This window comes from Poecilia reticulata, chromosome 2, assembly GCF_904066995.2.
Source record: "Poecilia reticulata chromosome 2, P_reticulata-male-v2, whole genome shotgun sequence".
NCBI classification, from domain to species: domain Eukaryota; kingdom Metazoa; phylum Chordata; class Actinopteri; order Cyprinodontiformes; family Poeciliidae; genus Poecilia; species Poecilia reticulata.
The window spans coordinates 45,356,545-45,378,795 of NC_088831.1; the positions used below are offsets into that span (position 1 = coordinate 45,356,545).

The following is a 22,251-nucleotide window of genomic DNA, read 5'->3' on the forward strand; positions in this document are numbered from 1 at the left end:
CGATCCGGACCCGAGTTGAGCCGATCCGGACCCGAGTTGAACCGATCCGATCCGGACCCGAGTTGAACCGATCCGGACCCGAGTTGAACCGATCCGGACCCGAGTTGAACCGATCCGATCCGGACCCGAGTTGAACCGATCCGGACCCGAGTTGAACCGATCCGGACCCGAGTTGAGCCGAACCCGTTCTGCTGCGTCAGCGTTTTCCACACAGTCGTTTTTCCATGTGGGGTTGGAAAAGATCTGTACAGCATTTTGAGCTGCTGTTAGTATGAAGGGTGCTTTATAAATAAAACTGATTGATTGATTGATTGATTGATTGATTGATTGATTGATTGATTGATTGATTGATTGATTGATTGATTGATTGATTGATTGATTGATTGATTGATTGATTGATTGATTGACAGCTAGCATGCAGCTACAGCATGTTCTCCAGATTGAACTGGACCAGAGTTCTGATGGTGGGACATTATTTCTGGATCAGATTCTGTGTTATTTATTCAACATGCCGTCTTTGGTGCAAAGCAGCAGATTTCATCCCAGTCTGAAGTGAAACGCTGCAAAGTGTGAGTAAATAAGGTTTAAATGTGTTAAAGTTCCTTATTAAGTTTGCGGCAGTGTGAATGTCTCTCGTTTGATAAAAGCTGAGATTCAGCGCTGATGTAAACAGAGGCGCATTAACGCTGATAAGCCTGGCAGTGTTTAATGTTTAACCGCCCTGGAGGGAGGAGGGAACGCCGAGAGCTGAACGGAGCTGGAATCACACCGAGCCGGAACCAATGAAGACACGGCTTTAAGAGGAATTCAGGACGGACCGGACCGGGCTTCAGGCCAGAACCAGAACCACAGTTCAGTTTGGAGAACTAAACAGAAAATCCAGCAGAGTCTTCATTTATTTAAACCAAGGATCTTATTGGGATCCGAGTTTAAAACTGACTGATAAACTTCTTGGTGAGTTGGGATTATTGCGCGGGAACCCGTCTTCGGTTTCAGTGGTTTTGACCCGTTGGTTCCGTCCAGAGGGACTGTGACCGGAGAGCTGATAAGCTAATCAATACCTGGAACAAATCTCACCTCACCACTCAGCTATCATGAGCGAGAGCAACGACACCGATGGGGGAATAGACTGGAGCAAACTGGAGCCCACCTATTCCGTCAAGATCTCCATGACCGTCCTCTACACGCTCATGCTGGCTGCAGGCATTGTGGGTAATTCAGTGACCATCAGGGTGACGCAGGTGCTGAGGCGAAACGGCTACCTGCAGAAGAACGTGACGGACCACATGGTGAGCCTGGCCAGCTCCGACCTGCTGGTGCTCCTCATCGGCATGCCGGTGGAGCTCTACAGCGCCATCTGGTTCCCCTTCGGAGCCGCGTCCGGCAACACTTCCTGCAAGATCTACAACTTCCTGTTTGAGGCGTGCAGCTACGCCACCATCCTCAACGTGGCCACACTCAGTTTCGAGCGCTACGTCGCCATCTGCCACCCGTTCCGCCACAAGGCGCTGAGCGGCAAACGGACCTCGGTTCTGATCACCTTTGCCTGGGTTGTGTCGGTTCTCATTGCCTTGCCGTTGCTGATCGCCACGGGAACGCAGGGACACATACCGCATCGACAGGAACTGAGTTTCTGCACCAGTCTGAAGGAGCACTGGGTGATGTACAGAGCGAGCATCTTCGGAGCGTTTGTCCTCTACATGATCGTGCTGATCTGTGTCGCCTTCATGTGCCGGGCGATGGTCCTGGTGCTGAAGAGGCCGCTGGGCTCTATGGACGACGGCATCAACGGGACCGAACGGCCCGGAAAGCACGAGAACGAAACCATGAAGGCGGCTCGGAAGCAAACGATCATTTTTCTGGGTGAGTTACTGATTTCAGATTCAGATCATCAACAGTGTCTGTTGAATCATTAAGGTTTATGGTTTCCCAACCATTTGACTTCAGAAGTGGGAAGTTTACTTTCTGCTGTAAGGAGAAGCGACTAAAGAGAGAAATGTTATTAGTGTCATTTGGGTGTCGGGGTCTCTGATGGCTCCACCTGCTGCGCAAAGCCAAAAAACCAAATCCTGACCTCAAAATGTGACCCTAAGGTCTGAAACCTGCTGGCCTCATACCTTCATCTCATTGGACGGTTACCTCTGGAGAAATCCATACTCCATCGCTCCTGGCTACATCAGACTCCAACCTGAGCTGTGTCTGATGAGAATAAAGTCCTACACACGGGAACAAGAACCAGCTGGTACCAGACTCCTGATGGTCCGGTCGACCCGGTTCTACTGGACCCAGAACATCTGCTCCACCTCCAGCTGCTCTGAGTCAAACCAACCTGTTCCCCTCCTGGCCTGTGGGGGCGCTGCACCAAGAACCACTGAAGGAAACGACACAAAAACCTCTGAAGACGCTGAGAGCAACTTCCTGTTTCACCAGATGGAAACAAGATGGAGGATTTTAGCGGTTGGAGGATTTCTGCTGCTAGCGCTAGGCTAACACGTTAGCTTTGGTTGTATTTACCCAGAATGCAATGTGCTGCTGGAGGATTTCTCTTTAGGCTAAAGACCAGGAGCCATTTCTGCTGCTAGCGCTAGGCTAGCACGTTAGCTTTGGTTGTGTTTACCCAGAATGCCCTGCGCTGTAGTGCACTTCCTGCTTTTGAAGCGGCCTCTGGTCCGCTTGGCGTTCACATTCAAACTGAACCCAAACCGAGGTTTGGAGGACCAGAGGTCAGAGGTCGATTAGAATTCACACCAACCGGACCGGACTTTGACTAGACAGACGGACTGAACAGGGTTGAATCCTAAGAGTCCAGTGTTTGTTTCCATGGGTTGATGCACGTCTTGCAGTTTCGTGGTGCTTGGAGGGCAACGTGACGCCCCTGCACTGATGGGGCCCATTTTGGGGAACTAGAGCCTTCAAACCGAGGCTGCGCTCATTTAGTTCCAACAGCGCTCAACATTTTCTAGATAACCTAGAAAGTAGCCCTCATGAAACTCCACCAGGTCTCTAAATAAGAGGCGTCTGCTGATCTTCACTCGTTGTCTTTGAATTGCCAGTTGTCACTTCATCTGATCAGTGTTGATTGGGTGTCGCTGATCAGAAATCCAATCATTGGCCTCATTGCTCATCGGTGGCTGTTGTTAATCGAGTTTCACCCAAACGGCTCCAGTTGTTCTGGGTTTACGTCAGAATGAGTCCAAAAGCAACACGACAAAGTTTTTAACCTGAGCCACGAACCCTTCTGAGGATTAAACAGGAAGATAAAAGATCCGACAGAGACGGAATGTTTTTCAGAGGCAGTCGGGTGTTCAGAGATTTCCAAGGGTTTGCCAAGTCAGATCAAATATTAATAAGAGAATCTGCAGGATAAAGAGGCTGTGAGCAGCGAAGTGGACGACGGAGGGACTCCTGTGAGCGGAGCTTTGTGTCGGTCGGCTGGGCAGCGGCCAGATCAGCGCCGAGACGAGATGTGAGCCGATGCTGCGAGGAAAACAGGAAACGAAGCGTCTGGTTTCACTGAGCTCAAAGGAACAATGAAAACATGGAGCAAATACCGACCAGCTGAAGAGAAACCTGGGTCACTGAACTGGCAGCATCTACAAACATCCTGGAGTTACAAATAACCGTCATTATTCCTTCAGTTACATTAATCCCCAGATTTACAGTTACATAAATTACATTCATTCGTAAACACTGGCAAAGAGCAAAGAATGTCAAGAAGAGACATTTTGGAAAATGATGCTAACAGTGGTGGGCTAACGTCTGCTACTTCACAAATAGAAAGCTAATCTTTAGCTTAATGCTTCAGGATTCTTTCCATCTTTGGAAATACTTGGCACGTTTAGCTTCCCCTACACAAACTTTTCTGGATAAATTCTACATGCTAAGCTAAAACTTAGCTCTCCAGTAATAGCAGAGCTAATTTTTGTGTTTCTGTTAACTTTGAAAACATTTAGTTAACTTACCAGGCTGCACAGTGGCGCAGTTGGTAGAGCTGCTGCCTTGCAGCAAGAAGGTTCTGGGTTCGATTCCCGGCCTGGGGTCTTTCTGCATGGAGTCTCCATGTTCTCCCTGTGCATGGTGGGTTTTCTCCAGGTACTCCGGTTTCCTCCCACAGTCCAAAAACATGACTGTCAGGTTAACTGGCCTCTCCAAATTGCCCCTAGGTGTGTGTGTGCATGGTTGTGTGTCTCTGTGTTGCCCTGCGACAGACTGGCGACCTGTCCAGGTGACCCCGCCTCTCGCCCGAAACGTTGGCTGGAGAGGCAGCAGCAACCCTCCCGACCCCACTGAGGGAAAAAGGGTGCAAGAAAATGGATGGATGGATAGTTAACTTACCTTCCACCACATTAAGTTTTCTGGACAAATTCAAAAGCATCAAGCTAAAACTTAGCGCCTTAAATGGTGCAGCTAATTTAAGTCCATCCATCCATTTTCTAACACCTGGTCCCTCAGTGGGTCAGGAGGAGCTGCTGCCTCTCCAGCTAACGTTCTGGGCGAGAGGCGGGGTCACCTGGACGGGTCACCTGGACAGGTCGCCAGTCTGTCACAGGCTAATTTAAGTGTTTGCTAACATTTAGCGCAGGTAGCTTCTCCTAAATGAGTTTTTCTGGATGAAGTCTCCTCTAATAATTGTGGAGCTAAAGTTACCATTTTTATTAACTTTAAAAACATTTAATGCTCATATCTTCCCCTAAATTCATTTTTCTGGAGGAATTCAAAAGCATCAAGTTAAAAATTAGCTCCACAAATAATGGTGGAGATAATTTTTCTGATTCTACATTAGTTAAGAACAGTAAGAGTCTTCTTCTTCCTCTTTCTTCTTCTTCCTCTTTGCATGTTTTGTGGAAAACCAGCTGCTTTGCATTTTCTCATCTCCTCCCAGAAGCGCTGATCCGGCGCCGCGGCACCAGATCCGTTATGTTTACTGCAAACAAAAATCTGCATCCATCAGTTTCTGATTCGGACTTTATTACTGCTGCCTCCGTTTATTGGAAGCCTCCAGCGATGCTAATCCAGCGGCTAGCGCCAGCTTCTGCTTCCTGTTGCAGACGAGGTTCTGTTGGCGGATTGTCCGAGCCGCCGGGTCGATCATCAAACCGCCAGAGCAACTCCAATAACCAACACTAGAATATTGATGCTCACATAAATATTGATGAAAACTGATATTGTGTGTTTCTCATGGAGAAAATATGAGTCGTTTTTTTTATTATCGACACTTATGGCATCCAAATAAATGAAGAAATTAATCCTGATCAAATTTCAGCCTAAACTTTAAAGATTATTTCTTAAAAAATTGCTACAAAAAGGCAGAAATTTTGAGATTAATCTCAGAGGAAAAAAAAAGAGTTTAAAAAGTCAAACATTTGTAAGAAAAAACTCACAAATTTTGAAATTAATCTCCAAAATTTTCAAGAGAAAATAATTAAATTTCTGAGTCTGAAAAATTTGAACTTTTATAGGGAAACAGTTTTGTTGTGTTCAGCTGGAGAAAGTGATGATTTATCTGATCTGTGATTGGACGGTTCACCTGATGACATCACAGTGTAGCGCTGTGTATCGTCATGGTAACTAATCTGATTACTTGCTGTTGGAGTCATAATAATAATATAATGTAATATATACAGTGGTTGAGAAAGTACACACAAAATGTACTCAAGTAAAAGTAAAAAAGTCCTGGCTTTTAAAAATACTTAAGTATTAAAAGTAAAAGTAGTTGGTGAATGCATAACCTAATCACTAATATCATTAAGTGAACCGATCGTATTTAATTTTAATACATTAGAAATGTGCCATTTTAATGATCAATGCCACAGATGAAGCATGTTTTTATTGTGTTTACTCTGTAACAGTTTAGACTTAGATATGTGATTCTATGAATCATAATTTCAGGGATGGAAACATCTTGTCTCCTGTCCTAACAGCATGAACTTCACTTTTTTTGCCACTAGGGGCTTTTATTTTGAAAGAAATCCAACAGAAAGGGGATGTAAAGAAGGTGGGTGAGAGAGGACAGGCAACCAAGGAGCCAGTAGTAGTGTTGTAGTCAAGACCACCAACCCAAGACCAAGTCAAGACCAGCACTCCGTGCTACATGACACAAAAAATTTACTTTTACCTATCAAAATTGTTTCTCAGATTGATCTGAAAGATTCACATTCCCATAAAACACCTAGATATTAAATACTAAGAGCTGAAATGAATTTAAACAGTAAAGATCCGTCCAGAAGAATCGGATCGTTCCTGAATGTTCTATCACTATGTAGCAGACTTTGGTCACAGCGTTGTCCCATATATGCAACACCTCAGTCAACACACAATAATTCAGCGCATCAGTGACTTTTTTTCATCGCAGATGCAACATGTGTCTCTGTACAGCTAGCTTAGCTAGCATCACGTCCACAGATCTTACCTTTCTTTAAGCTTTCCTTCCAAGTGACGCTAAAAGTTGGACGAAGTCCCACCGTCTGTGAAAGCGAAGCGCTGCTGATTTTACATGTCGCCATATCAATTTATGCAGCTATTATATTACTGACATTAGACAGACATCTCCTCCCGCTCAGAGGAAACCACTGCGCATGTCTGGAGCTCCGCAGCGAGTAAAGGTGGAGCCGATGGGTGACAACAGACACTAAGTCACGTTATTGCTGGGATTTTACGGCGCCATCTTAAATCCCTGAACTTCACATTTTAACGGACAAAAAGAGCAACGAGACTTGGATGTAACGAGTAACGCGAGAGTTTGTAGAAATGTAGTGAAGTAGAAAGTACAGATACTTTACTTAAGTAGATTTAATAATGGATACTTTCTACTTTTACTCCACTACATTTTACAGTACAGATACACGAAAACTGTACTTAAGTACAGTAAGAAGTACTTGTACTTCGTTACTTCCCACCACTGAATATATATAAGAATATGATGGTGACACTTTATTTGACGGGTCTGAATAAGCCTGTCATGAACATGAATATTTATGACTGTTGTCATAAACCGTCATTCTGTAAATGTCTTAATGCAAAGTTGACTTTATTCAAAATCTCTTTGTTATGACCAAGAAATCATTACTGATATAAATGTGTTATAAAAGTATTACTGATTACACTTTAAAAATTGTGTAGCATTTTGTTATTAAAGTTAAAAGTTTAATCAGAAATACTTTTATAGCAAATTTATGTCATGTTTATGACGGTGTCATGTCCGTCTTATTCACCCCGTCAAATAAAGTGTTACCAATATTATTAATAATATTTGTTTGTTGGAGCTTTTTATTCTTTATTTAAACAAATTTATCACCTTTAATTTTGTTCAAATTTGCTGCTGGGTGACCGTCAGCCTGGGCGAGCAGACCGGACTTTACATTCTGGGTCATTTACCAGGTTTATTGGTGGTTCAGTTTGTTTTTATTTGCTTTTGCTGTGTTTTGTTGCCATGTTGACGTGTTGCTTGGTTGACGTGTTGCTGTGCTGCCATGTTGTCATGTTGACGTGTTGCTGTGTTGCCATGTTGTCATTCTGTCATGATGCCTGGTTGCCATGTTGACTGGTTGCCATGTTGTCATGTTGCCATGTTGCTGTGCTGCCATGTTGACGTGTTGCCTGGTTGCCATGTTGACGTGTTGCCATGTTGACGTGTTGCCATGTTGAAGTGTTGCCATGTTGCCTGGTTGCCATGTTGACGTGTTGCCTGGTTGCCATGTTGACGTGTTGCCTGGTTGCCATGTTGACGTGTTGCCTGGTTGCCATGTTGACGTGTTGCCATGTTGAAGTGTTGCCTGGTTGCCATGTTGACGTGTTGCCTGGTTGCCATGTTGACGTGTTGCCTGGTTGCCATGTTGACGTGTTGCCATGTTGACGTGTTGCCTGGTTGCCATGTTGACGTGTTGCCATGTTGACGTGTTGCCATGTTGACGTGTTGCCTGGTTGCCATGTTGACGTGTTGCCATGTTGACGTGTTGCCTGGTTGCCATGTTGACGTGTTGCCATGTTGACGTGTTGCCATGTTGACGTGTTGCCTGGTTGCCATGTTGACGTATTGCCTGGTTGCCATGTTGACGTGTTGCCATGTTGACGTGTTGCCATGTTGACGTGTTGCCATGTTGACGTGTTGCCTGGTTGCCATGTTGACGTGTTGCCTGGTTGCCATGTTGCTGTGCTGCCATGCTGTCATGTTGCCTGGTTGCCGTGTTGCCTGGTTGCCATGTTGACGTGTTGCCATGTTGACGTGTTGCCTGGTTGCCATGTTGACGTGTTGCCTGGTTGCCATGTTGACGTGTTGCCATGTTGACGTGTTGCCATGTTGACGTGTTGCCTGGTTGCCATGTTGACGTGTTGCCTGGTTGCCATGTTGCTGTGCTGCCATGTTGCCATGCTGTCATGTTGCCTGGTTGCCGTGTTGCCTGGTTGCCATGTTGCTGTGCTGCCATGCTGTCATGTTGCCTGGTTGCCGTGTTGCCTGGTTGCCATGTTGACGTGTTGCCATGTTGACGTGTTGCCTGGTTGCCATGTTGACGTGTTGCCTGGTTGCCATGTTGACGTGTTGCCATGTTGACGTGTTGCCATGTTGACGTGTTGCCTGGTTGCCATGTTGACGTGTTGCCTGGTTGCCATGTTGCTGTGCTGCCATGTTGCCATGCTGTCATGTTGCCTGGTTGCCGTGTTGCCTGGTTGCCATGTTGACGTGTTGCCATGTTGACGTGTTGTGCCATGTTGACGTGTTGCCTGGTTGCCATGTTGCTGTGCTGCCATGTTGTGCCATGTTGCCATGTTGCCGTGTTGCCTGGTTGCCATGTTGACGTGTTGCCATGTTGCCGTGTTGCCATGTTGCCGTGTTGCCTGGTTGCCGTGTTGCCTGGTTGCCATGTTGACGTGTTGCCATGTTGACGTGTTGCCATGTTGACGTGTTGCCTGGTTGCCGTGTTGCCTGGTTGCCATGTTGACGTGTTGCCATGTTGACGTGTTGCCATGTTGACGTGTTGCCTGGTTGCCGTGTTGCCTGGTTGCCATGTTGACGTGTTGCCTCCCCCTGCAGGTCTGATCGTCGGCTCTCTGACGCTCTGCTGGTTTCCCAACCAGCTGCGGCGCCTGATGACGGCGGCCGTCCCCAAGTCTTCCTGGTCTCTGTCGTATTTCCGGATCTATGCGTGGCTCCACCTGGTGGCCGACGCCTTCTTCTACCTGAGCTCCGTGCTCAACCCGTTCCTCTACAACGTGTCGTCTCGTCACTTCCGCCAGGTGTTCCTGCAGGTGCTGCGCTGCCGCCTGACCATCCAGCACGCTAACCGCCGCGCCGCGCCGCCGCCCCGCGCCGCCTCCGCGCACTCGCTGCGGCCGCTGCTGCAGAAGTCGCTGCGTTTCGGCCGGAGGAGCGGAGGCGGCCAGCAGGTGGCGCCGCCCACCTTCACCACCTTCCGGAGCGACTCGGCGCCGTCCGGCTGCCGGGTGACCGTCAGCCTGGGCGAGCAGACCGGACCGGAAACCAGAACCGAGACAGAAATCTGAAACCTGAAGCCGCTCTGACGTCACGGCGATGGACAGTTTCACGTCTCAACGACTTTCTGATAGAGCAGAAGAAAATTATAATTCACAGAAAAACCTTCAACATGGTGGTGGAGGGGTGATGCTGGGGGCGTCCAGCCGGGTCCGAACGACTGGAGGAGTCAGGCTTCAGGAACGGCCTAGTCAAAGGAATGTTTGGCCCTGCAGAGACTGCTGCTGGGTCACAGGGTGTACTTATTTTTCCACACGCAGCTCTTTGCGTTCTTGTTTTAATAAAAAAAATGATGCGTTGAATCTGTTGAGTTTTTCTACAATCAAGTTTACAGGAACTTCAGTTTTATTACAAATATTTTCTAATATTTATCCAAATTATATTAATCATCTTTATTAACTTAAATTGTCACCTAATTATTTTAATTTGCCTCCTTCACATTCTGACTTCCTGATTGGCTGTCTGAGTGGCCTAGTTAAATCCTCTCCACTGCGGTCTGCAGGGTCCCGCGGCCCCCGGCTGCCTGTCTCTGAGGGCCGGCCCTGGGGGCCTCGCTGCATGTCCGTATGGCAAGCTGACTGAACATAAAATCAGCTTCACCAGTTACATCCCACATTTCTGTATTAGTCTGGTTTCCTCCTGTTGCCATGGTAACCAGGATGTAGCGAACTAAATCTGTTGGATTAAAACTGAAAACAGGAAGAATTTTCAGATGAATATAAAATCTGTTTTTAGCTGAGAAAATATGGAATTTAAACAACAGACTGAATGATTTTCATTTAAAAAGAAAATCTGGTTTGTTTGGAGAACTTTGACCCAGTTAAAGTTAAATAAAATTATTACATTTAACTTTAAAGTTAAATAAAATTATTACATTTAATTTTAGTTGAAGTTAAATAAAATTATTACATTTAACTTTAAAGTTAAATAAAATTATTACATTTAATTTTAGTTGAAGTTAAATAAAATTATTACATTTAATTTTAGTTGAAGTTAAATAAAATTATTACATTTAATTTTAGTTGAAGTTAAATAAAATTATTACATTTAACTTTAAAGTTAAATAAAATTATTACATTTAACTTTAAAGTTAAATAAAATTATTACATTTAATTTTAGTTAAAGTTAAATAATCTTGATTTCAGTTTTATCTATTGGGTTTGAGACTTAAGGAGCTCCAGGAAGGAGGAAAACCACAGAAGAAGACGGTTTGGCGTTTCCTCCATCAACACCCGGATCTGTGATCCAGAAAATCTCCCAATAAACGGACGGGATTATTTCCAGCATGAATAATTTTCATCTGGGATTAACAGGAGATTTATGCCGGTTTAACGGCTCAGATGGTAAATCCTGATAAACGGTTTCACGCAGACAGGAAGTCATTAAATCAGACTTCCTGTGTTTAATCAGTCTGGCGGTAATCCCATATCCTGAACTCGTTTTTCTTTTCATCCAGTTTTAATTTTCTTTCCGGCTGAAACAGACAGAACCGAACCGGCTGATGATGAGGAGGAGGTTCATCTTCATCCTGTTTTCTCTTCATCCAGCCCATCGATCCAACGGCTGCTGGATTATTTACTCAGCGGGGTGTCACATCGATTTCCTTCCCCTCTTCTGTTTCCTGTCCAGATCTCACCGACGCTTTAAATTTATTTTAGCTTAAAGATAAATAAATATCTACCTGCTTACAGATGACTTTGATTTTTAATAAATATTTTAAATCAGACTAAAGTTAATACCAAAGATTATTGGGAGCCATTTTTAGAGTTTAACTGAAACAGGAATAATTTGGCCGTTACAGGGAGTTCAGTTCAGCATTCACTCATTTATAAACGTCAGTTAGCTCAAAGATAAATGCTTAGCTAACATGCTAATTCAATTGGCAATAACGGGAAGTGAACTATCAAAATAAAAGCTGGTTTATAAACGTCAGTTAGCTCAAAGATAAATGCTTAGCTAACATGCTAATTCAATTGGCAATAACGGGAAGTGAACTATCAAAATAAAAGCTGGTTTATAAACGTCAGTTAGCTCAAAGATAAATGCTTAGCTAACATGCTAATTCAATTGGCAATAACGGGAAGTGAACTATCAAAATAAAAGCTGGTTTATAAACGTCAGTTAGCTCAAAGACAAATGCTTAGCTAACATGCTAATTCAATTGGCAATAACGGGAAGTGAACTATCAAAATAAAAGCTGGTTTATAAACGTCAGTTAGCTCAAAGACAAATGCTTAGCTAACATGCTAATTCAATTGGCAATAACGGGAAGTGAACTATCAAAGTAAAAGCTGGTTTATAAACGTCAGTTAGTTCAAAGATAAATGCTTAGCTAACATGCTAATTCAATTGGCAATAACGGGAAGTGAACTATCAAAATAAAAGCTGGTTTATAAACGTCAGTTCAAAGATAAATGCTTAGCTAACATGCTAATTCAAGTGGCAATAACGGGAAGTGAACTATCAAAATAAAAGCTGGTCCTGTGAACTTCTTTATAGCCGTTTCTTTTTCTCTTTTGTTGACCAACGTTTACATTTATTTAGATTATAAAACAAAGTAAGAAGTTATAAAGCCCCAGCTTTTATTTTGACAATCCACTTCCACTGAATTAGCTAAATATTTAGTTTGAAACTGTGATTTTTTTTTTATAAATATGGTTAAAACGAGTTTAAAAAATTCATCTCCATTCATTTCTCTATAAGAAACTAAATAATAAAAATTATTGCTGATTATTTGTAACTAATTTCACAAACTGCTCTCCTGAGTGACGAACATAAATCCGACTTCCTGTTGGCTGGTCCCAGTAAAACACATCAACACTGGTGAAGAACTGATGACACGTTTGAACATTATTAAAAGTTTTATTTTCATATTTTCTCTGAATGTGTTTCCTGCTGCAGAAGCTCCGTTTAAAACCTCAGGTTTCTGCAAAGACGGAAGATTAATCAGCTTCAACTCCCATCACTCCACGTTCTGGTTTTCTTCCCGCAGCAGTTTGACTCCCGTCGGCATGACGACGGCGCTAAACTCAGATTAATAATATGGATTTATTAGCAACAGGTGATGCAGAAAGAAGGTGCAGAGCGGTCTGTGCCGACTCTGCGGTAATTTTCCAGCCCAGCGCTCCGGCGGGGATCAATGAGCCACCAAGACCGGAGAGAGTCGTCACTATCCGCCTCCGCGCTCCCAACGCAGGTGATCACGGCGGCCATGTTGGCCTGACGCGACAGCACGCTGCTGCTTTAAGCAACGCTGTCAGAAACTCTAAAAATGGATTTAATGCATAACTGATTCAGATACAAAGACTTCAGTCGGACGGATGGACCAGAACCGACCCGTTTCGGCTGAAAACGGGAAACTCAGAGCTCGTTTCCAGCAGCAGCGGTTGGATGGAAAAACTCAGATTTCCTCCACATCTGTTGACTCCTCAGATAAAATATGTAATAAGCCTTAAAGGGCCAGGTCATGTTTTTAAATGTTCTTTTTCCATCTGAATCCTCCAGTTGTGGCCTAGTTAAAGCTGGACTTTGCTCTGATATTTGGCTCTTCAGGCTCATCTCTGACCTCTGACCTGAGCGCAGTTTGTTTTGGTACCGTGTCTTAAAATGGCCTCAGAGCAGGCTGCTGCTGCTACTAGCAAAACAAGGACCAGGACGGCACCAACAAACAACGAATCCATGTCTAAAGTGACGTTTGTTGACGATCCAGCGTATTAGCAGCTTAGCGCGCTGCCGGGTCAGAAGGAATCGACCAATCAGACGCAGACTTTGAGCTAATCCTTCGTGATGCTAGCAGAGAACGTCCTTAGCCCAACCACAACCACCGTGACACGGCCAAATTTGCAGTACCGTAACTCCGCCACACTTGGCGCTATCTGAACAATTGCAACGGTTTCTGAAAGGGGAGACGTTGCGCTTTCCAGCCATTATCGGGTTAAAACGGCGGTTTCACAGCAGGGAGTGAAATTAATCTGAGGGGCGTCTTAATAGACGGTAAACAGCGAACAATTAAAATAAGCAAAAATATCCAATCGGACATTTTAACAAACTTGGGTGAGAAAGAGTGAAGTGCCTGGTTACGTTTTATGTTGTTGGTTAAAGTTTTCTTTGTTTGAAGTTATAATTTATATAATTATAGAACTTAGATATTAGATACTGTTAGATATTCTATTTATGTTCTTTACCGTCTGGTTAAATTAGTAGCTTTAGATAAAACTACTGGGGATAAAAAGGTCCAATCCCACTCTGGTCTCGGTCCCAGTCCGGTTCCGGTCCCGGTCCGGATGCGGTCTCGGTCCCACTCTGGTCTCGGTGCCAGTCCGGTTCTGGTCCCAGTCCGGTTCCGGTCCGGATGCGGTCTCGGTCTTAATCTGGTCTCGGTGCCAGTCCGGTTCCGGTCCCGGTCCGGTTCCGGTCCGGATGCGGTCTCGGTCTTAATCTGGTCTCAGTGCCAGTCCGGTTCCGGTCCGGTCCGGTCCGGATGCGGTCTCGGTCTTAATCTGGTCTCGGTGCCAGTCCGGTTCCGGTCCGGTCCGGATGCGGTCTCGGTCTTAATCTGGTCTCGGTGCCAGTCCGGTTCTGGTCCCAGTCCGGTTCCGTTCCGGATGCGGTCTCGGTCTTAATCTGGTCTCAGTGCCAGTCCGGTTCTGGTCCCGGTCCGGATGCGGTCTCGGTCCCACTCTGGTCTCGGTGCCAGTCCGGTTCTGGTCCCAGTCCGGTTCCGGTCCGGATGCGGTCTCGGTCTTAATCTGGTCTCGGTGCCAGTCCGGTTCCGGTTCGGTCCGGATGCGGTCTTGGTCCGGCGAAGTGTATTACCCATAATTCATCGCGCTCTGTGACGTTTTGAGTTTAAAGGCGGTTTTATGTCAATGTTTGGTTGTTTTTTGCATCTTTATAGAAAATTCAAAGAAATATCAAAAAAGGCACTTTAGTAATAAAAGTTTGATAAACTGAGCAGAAAAAAGAAAAAGAATCACAAACATCTGAGGAAAGTAAAACAAAATGTCACAAATGCAAAACAAATTTCAGATCTTAAATTAAGATATTAACATATTAAAGATATTTCACTCTAAAATGGAGGAGATGCTTAGAAAGCAGTATAAGAATAAAACTTAGAGGATTAAATATATCATAATTTAACTCTTTATCGCTGTTGGACCAAATGTTACTGTATTAATACTAAAGATGGAATAGATTTATTTATTCCATTTATTCCATGTTATCCACTTTGGAAAATCTTTCTAAAAACTTTAATGAAGTCGCAACCGAAAAAATGTTTATTGTCTGAAAATCTCAGTATTTATTTAGCAGAAAATCATTATAGGGAAAATTTTACACATAATTATGAAATTAATACCTTGAGTTTTTTTTGTGGGAGTGGAATAGAAAACTGCTTGGTCGTTATTGACATCATGATTTTTAAACAAATGTTTTCTGTTAAACTTAATATTAGTACATTTTAATGTGTATTTTTTGCCATCTTGGAAACATGGCAAAGTTTACAGAGCAAAAAATACAATAAAACCAGTTTCCAAATGCTGAAATAATGTTTGTTTCAGGCTGCACAGTGGCGCAGTGGGTAGAGCTGTTGCCTTGCAGCAAGAAGGTTCTGGGTTCGATTCCCGGTCTCCATGTTCTCCCTGTGCATGGTGGGTTTTCTCCGGGTACTCCGGTTTCCTCCCACAGTCCAAAAACATGACTGTCAGGTTAACTGGCCTCTCCAAATTGTCCCTAGGTGTGAGTGTGTGTGTTCATGGTTGTGTGTCTCTGTGTTGCCCTGCGACAGACTGACCACCTGTCCAGGTGACCTGTCCAGGTGACCCCGCCTCTCACCTGAAACGCTGGCTGGAGAGGCAGCAGCACCTCCTGACCCCACTGAGGGACAGGGTGAAAGAAAATGGATGGATGGATGTTAGTTTCACTGAACATGTGATTCAACACGTCATAACAAAACACGTTTCTTCAAAAAGTCTCCAGCAGAAATACCTTTACTGCACATTTAAAATGTTTTTGCAGCAGAATGTCTAACAGTGACCGGTCAGCCATTTTGGATGTGAAGCTACGACACAGGGCCGTTCTGACCCCTGACCCCTGCCGGGCCAAAGAGACAGGAAACGGAACTGCTGTTTAAACTCTCGTCATCCACTTCAAAATAAGAGAATATAAATGTCTAACGACTTGAAGAATTTTTAACAATAATTTAAAAAAACTTAAAATTATTGTTAAATAAGGCTCCTAAAGCGCTAGGCTAAAAATTAGCCATGTCATTAGCTCATTAGCACAAGTGCTCTCTCTGCTGCTAGTGATGTTTTAAACAGATTGATAGAGGAATAACAATGGCTAAAAACAAATATTTAACGTCTAAATGAATATGTTCAAATTAAGGCAGGACTTATTTTGTGCTGCACTAATAGTTTATTTTACGGTTTTCCACGTGTTAGCGTGTTGCTATGTGTTAGCATGGTTCATCTCTGTTTCTCACCTGGATTAGTCAAAGTGCAGCTGGAAGAACCAAAGCTGTTTTCTCCTCCTCTGGCTGTTTGCTTTGTGTCACAATCATTGATCCCAGAAACGGAGCCTCAGTGATGAGCTCAGTTTCTGCTAGGCAGCCGCACGGTGCGCGGCTCATCCCGCCCTCCGGCCGCCGCCGCCCAGAGCCGCCAACATGGCGGCCGGAGCTCCAGCTGCGGGTCTGCCGCTTCATTAGAGCTGGTGAACCGAGAACGAACCGGAGAACCGACCGGAGAACCGACCGGACAACCGACCGGAGAACCGGAGAACCGACCGGAGAACTGACCGGAGAACCGACCGGAGAACCGGAAAACCGACCGGAGAACCGGAGAACCGACCGGAGAACCGGATAACCGACCGGAGCCCCGACCGGAAAACCGGAGAACCGACCGGAGAACCGACCGGAGAACTGACCGGAGAACCGACCGGAGAACCGGAAAACCGACCGGAGAACCGGAGAACCGACCGGAAAACCGGAGAACCGACCGGAGAACCGGAAAACCGACCGGAGAACCGACCGGAGCCCCGACCGGAGAACCCACTGCTGCAGAAAGATCCTCATAAATATCAGTTTAATTCAACAGGATAATTATGGATCAATTCCGAACTGAATCCTTCAATAATCTGTCCACAGATTTTTGTCCTGGTTGTTACAATTCATTTGGAATCGGCATTAAAATTAATCCACCACTAAGAAAACAATCTATTTTGTAAATGGCCAACTAATATCAGGTACAGATTAATAAATGAACAAAGATAAAACTAATGATATTCACAAACGATCAGAGCTGAAACTAACATTTAGTTATCTGAGTTTCCTGCCTCCTCTGGTCACATCAACACAAAATGATTCACGTCCAAAACAAAATGACCTAAAACAAAATGGTGCAGAAAAAACTGACACTTTGTAAGATAAACATAAAATTTTAAAATTTGCTTGGAAAATCAAAAATTTTGAGATTAATCTGAAAAATTTTCAAAATAAAAAAAAAAAAAAAAAAACTTGGGAAAGTTTCTGACGTGGAAAATTTGACATTTTAAATTCAGAATAGCCAAGTTTATTTTTAGTTTTTTTTTTAGAATTGTTCTGAAATTTGACAGAAATTTAGTCTTTTTTTCTCCCGTCTACGGCGTCATAGAAACGAGCTTCACTCCCGAGTTTTAAAAACCAAAGTTCATCTCTACTGAATCTAAAGCGAAGCCATGGTAACAGATGTAGCAGAGTTCCTGCAGGTCAAAGGTCAAATCTGAGGCGCGTTTCTGTCGGTATCAACCCTCCCTGTTCTTCTGCTCTGATGAAAACTGAAACTTTATTCTGAAGGGTTTGATGCTTCCTCTCTTCTCTAGAAAAATTACAGATTTATTTAGTCTGCAGAAATATAAGCAAGTCGTTTATTACTTTTCAGCCGACAGAAGGACACGACTCTGAAGCTGTGTGTTTCCCCAGCGGGGTCGCGGCCCCCCTGGGCCCCCCCCTGAGCCCCTCCCCTGCGGCCCGTTCAGCGTCGGTTCAGGTGAAGTGATGAAGTTTCTGACATCGAGATAAAACCAGGAAAACATTCAGAGAAACAAACATTTAATAAAATATGAAATGCTCCTTCAGTTGGTGTAAAATCACTGAGGTGATAACGGATCTATTCTGTTTCTTTCTACGCCGTTTCCTAGCTAGCTGTTAGCATGCTAACTCTGTCCTGATGTTCACGTTGCTTCCTGCTCTGCTTTTCAGACAATCAGTGAAATCAGGATGAGATCCTCCAGGCCCAGCCAGTCTCTGTCAGCAGAGGATGGAGTCCAGCAGGAGGAGGACCAACATGAGGAGCGGGGGCCCGGTGGGGGCCGCGCCGGACGACGGCAGGGGCCGCCTCTTCTGGCGTGGCCCGTTGCAGAGCGGCGTGCTGCAGCAGCTGATGCAGACGGAGTGGAGCTTCCCGGTGCAGAACTGCTGGTAGCCGGAGGAGGAAATGAGGCAGGCGGAGGAGGAGGCACACGACTTCCTGTACAGGATCCCTGGAGGAGACGGAGACCATTACAGGCTGGGCCGCTAGGGGGCGCCGTGTGGAAACAGTGAAAAACTAACAGCAATAATTTGGTCTATTTAACCTGTAAAACAGAGGTTCCCAAACTGTGGTTCGCCCCCCCTTGGGGGGGCGCCGTGCCATTGCAGGGGGGCGCAAGATGGAAGGATGATTGAAAAAAACTAAACTAAAAGATTAACGCTGTGTGTTTGGGAGGAACAATTAAATCATTAATACACATTGAATTTATCAGCAATAATAAATTAGCTTTTTATGATTTTATCACATATGAAACAAATTAATGGTACATTAAATTCTTCAAACATTGAATGGATTTTTAATTTTGAATATTTTTTACAATTTTGTCCCTTGTGGCCTTCCATACACCGATTTTAAGCTCCTGCACAAATTATTTTATTGAAAAACAAGAGTTAAAACACAGCTACACACAATCCTAATCTAGAGAATAATCATCTCACAGCCTGGGATTAACCAGGAAGTTAATCCCAGGAAGTTTCTGATATGGGCGCTTGCCCAGGGCGGCATTAGATCGGGACAGACGCCGCAAAAAGTATAACATCTCATCTGTCAGGAGGCATCTTGACAGATGAGATGTTATTTACCCACCAAGCTAAGTATTTACCTCCATTTATCTAAATTGTTAGCAACTATTTATTTACAAACAAATTATTCACTTTTACAAAGTAAAACTACAGTAAACTAAATAGTTAGCTTGCTAACTAAGTATCTCGGTACCAAACTAAGCAGTTAGCTCTAAGCTAAAGCCACCCTTGGCTAACAGACGGCGATCTTTGACCCACCGTCGTCGTTCACCAGCACCTCCTTCTGGCACATGTCCTGGACGTTCACGGTGCAGTTGACGATGAACTCCGGCGCGGCGCAGTCGTCCGTCATCTCACACTGGTAGCACTGGATCTGGAGGGCCAGGCCTGCAACACACACACACACACACACACACACACACACACACACACACACACACACACAGCAGTCCCTCCTCAGTCAGGAAACCAAGACCCAACCAGGAGCGGAGCAAAGAAACTTCCTGTAGCTAAAAGCCAGCAGGCGGCAGAGACAGATCAATAACATGGCTGCCAGTGGCGATCATGCTAACTAAAAGCTAATTATGCTAACCCTAAACATTAGTTCTGCTAAGCGCTATAGCAGCATGCTGTGTAGCAGAAGCTAATGCTAACGCTATAGCAGCATCCTGTGTAGCAGAAGCTAATGCTAACGCTATAGTAACAGTGAGTTTAGTCAATGCTAATGCTAACGCTATAGTAACAGTGAGTTTAGTCAATGCTAATGCTAAAGCTATAGTAACAGTGAGTTTAGTCAATGCTAATGCTAAAGCTATAGTAACAGTGAGTTTAGTCAATGCTAATGCTAACGCTATAGTAATAGTGAGTTTAGTCAATGCTAATGCTAACGCTATAGTAACAGTGAGTTTAGTCAATGCTAATGCTAACGCTATAGTAACAGTGAGTTTAGTCAATGCTAATGCTAACGCTATAGTAACATTGAGTTTAGTCAATGCTAATGCTAAAGCTATAGTAACAGTGAGTTTAGTCAATGCTAATGCTAATGCTATAGTAACAGTGAGTTTAGTCAATGCTAATGCTAAAGCTATAGTAACAGTGAGTTTAGTCAATGCTAATGCTAACGCTATAGTAACTTTGAGTTTAGTCAATGCTAATGCTAAAGCTATAGTAACATTGAGTTTAGTCAATGCTAATGCTAAAGCTATAGTAACAGAAAGTTTAGTCAATGCTAATGCTAATGCTATAGTAACAGTGAGTTTAGTCAATGCTAACGCTATAGTAACAGTGAGTTTAGTGAATGCTAATGCTAACGCTATAGTAACAGTGAGTTTAGTCAATGCTAATGCTAACGCTATAGTAACAGTGAGTTTAGTCAATGCTAATGCTAAAGCTATAGTAACAGTGAGTTTAGTCAATGCTAAAGCTATAGTAACAGTGAGTTTAGTCAATGCTAAAGCTATAGTAACAGTGAGTTTAGTCAATGCTAATGCTAAAGCTATAGTAACAGTGAGTTTAGTCAATGCTAACGCTATAGTAACAGTGAGTTTAGTGAATGCTAATGCTAAAGCTATAGTAACAGTGAGTTTAGTCAATGCTAATGCTAAAGCTATAATTAACGCCTCGTTTGTTTGTTTCTTGCGTCATTCGCCACTCGCTCAATAAAGTTTGTAGTGCAAACAAGATGAGAGGAAACGGAAAACCATCTAAATACCTAAAGAGCTTTTAACGGTGGAGAACCAAAACTTCGACACCGACGTCAAACTTTACTGGTTGGTGAATAAAGTGGAACAAAGTTAGCAAACAAAAACCCAACGGCTGTAAAACTAACCAGCAGCGAAACGTCGTTTCAAAGAATCACTTCCTGAACAGAACGGCCACAAAATTAGGTCAGCAGAGGCGGATCAGAATCTATCTAAACGCGCTAAATGTTCAGGTAAAGTAAGTTAGCTGGTCATCAGTTTGGTCAGACAGGTCTGGGAAGGTTCTGCTGGTTCTGGACAGATCCAGGCCCGTTTCTGCTCTGAGCGAGTTCAGATCCGAACGGAGCAAAACCGGTTCGGAGTTCAGAACATCAGAAACGTTACATTAAAACGACGTTCAACGTTTTCAGCCTGTTTCCGCTGCTTTGTGTAGCAGCTGGTGTTTGACGTCACTTCCTGTTCTGGTCCTAAAAACATTGAGCAGATTCATGTCATCATCTCAGATTCATGTCATCATCTCAGATTCATGTCATCATCTCAGTTTCATGTCATCATCTCAGATTCATGTCATCATCTCAGTTTCATGTCATCATCTCAGATTCATGTCATCATCTCAGTTTCAACAGATTCATGTCATCATCTCAGATTCATGTCATCATCTCAGATTCATGTCATCATCTCAGATTCATGTCATCATCTCAGATTCATGTCATCATCTCAGTTTCAACAGATTCATGTCATCATCTCAGATTCATGTCATCATCTCAGATTCAGCAGATTCATGTCATCATCTCAGATTCATGTCATCATCTCAGTTTCAACAGATTCATGTCATCATCTCAGATTCATGTCATCATCTCAGATTCAGCAGATTCATGTCATCATCTCAGATTCATGTCATCATCTCAGTTTCAGCAGATTCATGTCATCATCTCAGATTCATGTCATCATCTCAGATTCATGTCATCATCTCAGGGTTCCCGGTCCCTCAACGCCAGAAGCGTTAATAATGAGCAGCTGTTCTGTCCATCAGGACTTTTATTTTATTTTAACTTCCTGAACTTCATCAGAATCACAGCCGAGGTTTGAAATGAAAAGTTTTAGTTCATATTTTTATTTATTAGTTTTAAATGTTCCGTATTTTAGTTTCTCTGGTTTATAAGTGGAAATTAAAACTAATCTGCAGATTCCCTGATTAAACTCACCTGGTGGCTGCGCGCGGAGCCGCAAACAATCAGAACCAGAAATAAAGGTTCGAGGAGAACCGGACCGGGTCAGAACCGGACCGGGTCAGAACCGGACCGGAAACATCCATCACGGTTCAGACTGATCCCGCAACCTGCAGCTCTGATTTGTCTCAGGATCCAAATCCCGCCGCGTTGGGAAGTTACTTTGGGAATTCCGGGAATGTTGCGGTGAAAGCTGCGGTTCCGTACCTGAGCCGAGGAGGGACATCAGCAGAACCGAGACGGTCCGGAGCCGGAGCCGCATCCTGCCAGCCGGAGACTCGGAGACACGCTGCGCTCCTCTTCCTCCTCCTCCTCCTCCTCCTCTTCCTCCGCTCCGAGTCCCGCGGCTGGCGCTCGGCCATGCGCGTGCCCGCCGGCCTCACGCACCACGTGATCCAATCACGGCTGTTGCTGCTTAATTAGGTTTTAATGTTTTTACATGTTTATTTGCTGTTTATTCAGATTCAGGCCTGAAAAACTAAAATATTATTTTTTACTTGATTTTAAAGTAAAAAATTTTCTCAGAAATAAATAAATAACAATAATTAAATAAAAGATAATTCAGTGATTTGCCACGTGGGATTCACAGAACGGCTCATCACACACAGGGGCGGCATCACACACAGGGGCGGCATCACACACAGGGGCGGCATCACACACAGGGGCAGCATCACACACAGGGGCGGCATCACACACAGGGCGGCATCACACACAGGGCGGCATCACACACAGGGGCGGCATCACACA

The 22,251-nt window shown here is 44.2% G+C and overlaps 2 protein-coding genes across 2 annotated transcripts; one reads left to right on the forward strand and one right to left on the reverse strand.

Moving 5' to 3' along the window:
* The first annotated feature begins 963 nt into the window (after nt 1-963).
* On the forward strand, nt 964-9,789 carry gpr39 (G protein-coupled receptor 39). Its single transcript, XM_081604763.1, has 2 exons — nt 964-1,863; nt 9,029-9,789. Exons 1-2 carry the CDS (start codon nt 1,095-1,097, stop codon nt 9,496-9,498), a joined length of 1,239 nt encoding a protein of 412 aa, XP_081460889.1. The 5' UTR covers nt 964-1,094; the 3' UTR covers nt 9,499-9,789.
* A 7,767-nt stretch (nt 9,790-17,556) lies between these two features.
* On the reverse strand, nt 17,557-21,874 carry LOC103460707 (ly6/PLAUR domain-containing protein 1). The gene is made up of 3 exons (XM_008402990.3): nt 21,712-21,874; nt 18,834-18,962; nt 17,557-18,004 (listed from the first exon to the last, which is right to left on the reverse strand). Exons 1-3 carry the CDS (start codon nt 21,764-21,766, stop codon nt 17,772-17,774), a joined length of 417 nt encoding a protein of 138 aa, XP_008401212.1. The 5' UTR covers nt 21,767-21,874; the 3' UTR covers nt 17,557-17,771.
* Between the last annotated feature and the right edge of the window lie 377 nt (nt 21,875-22,251).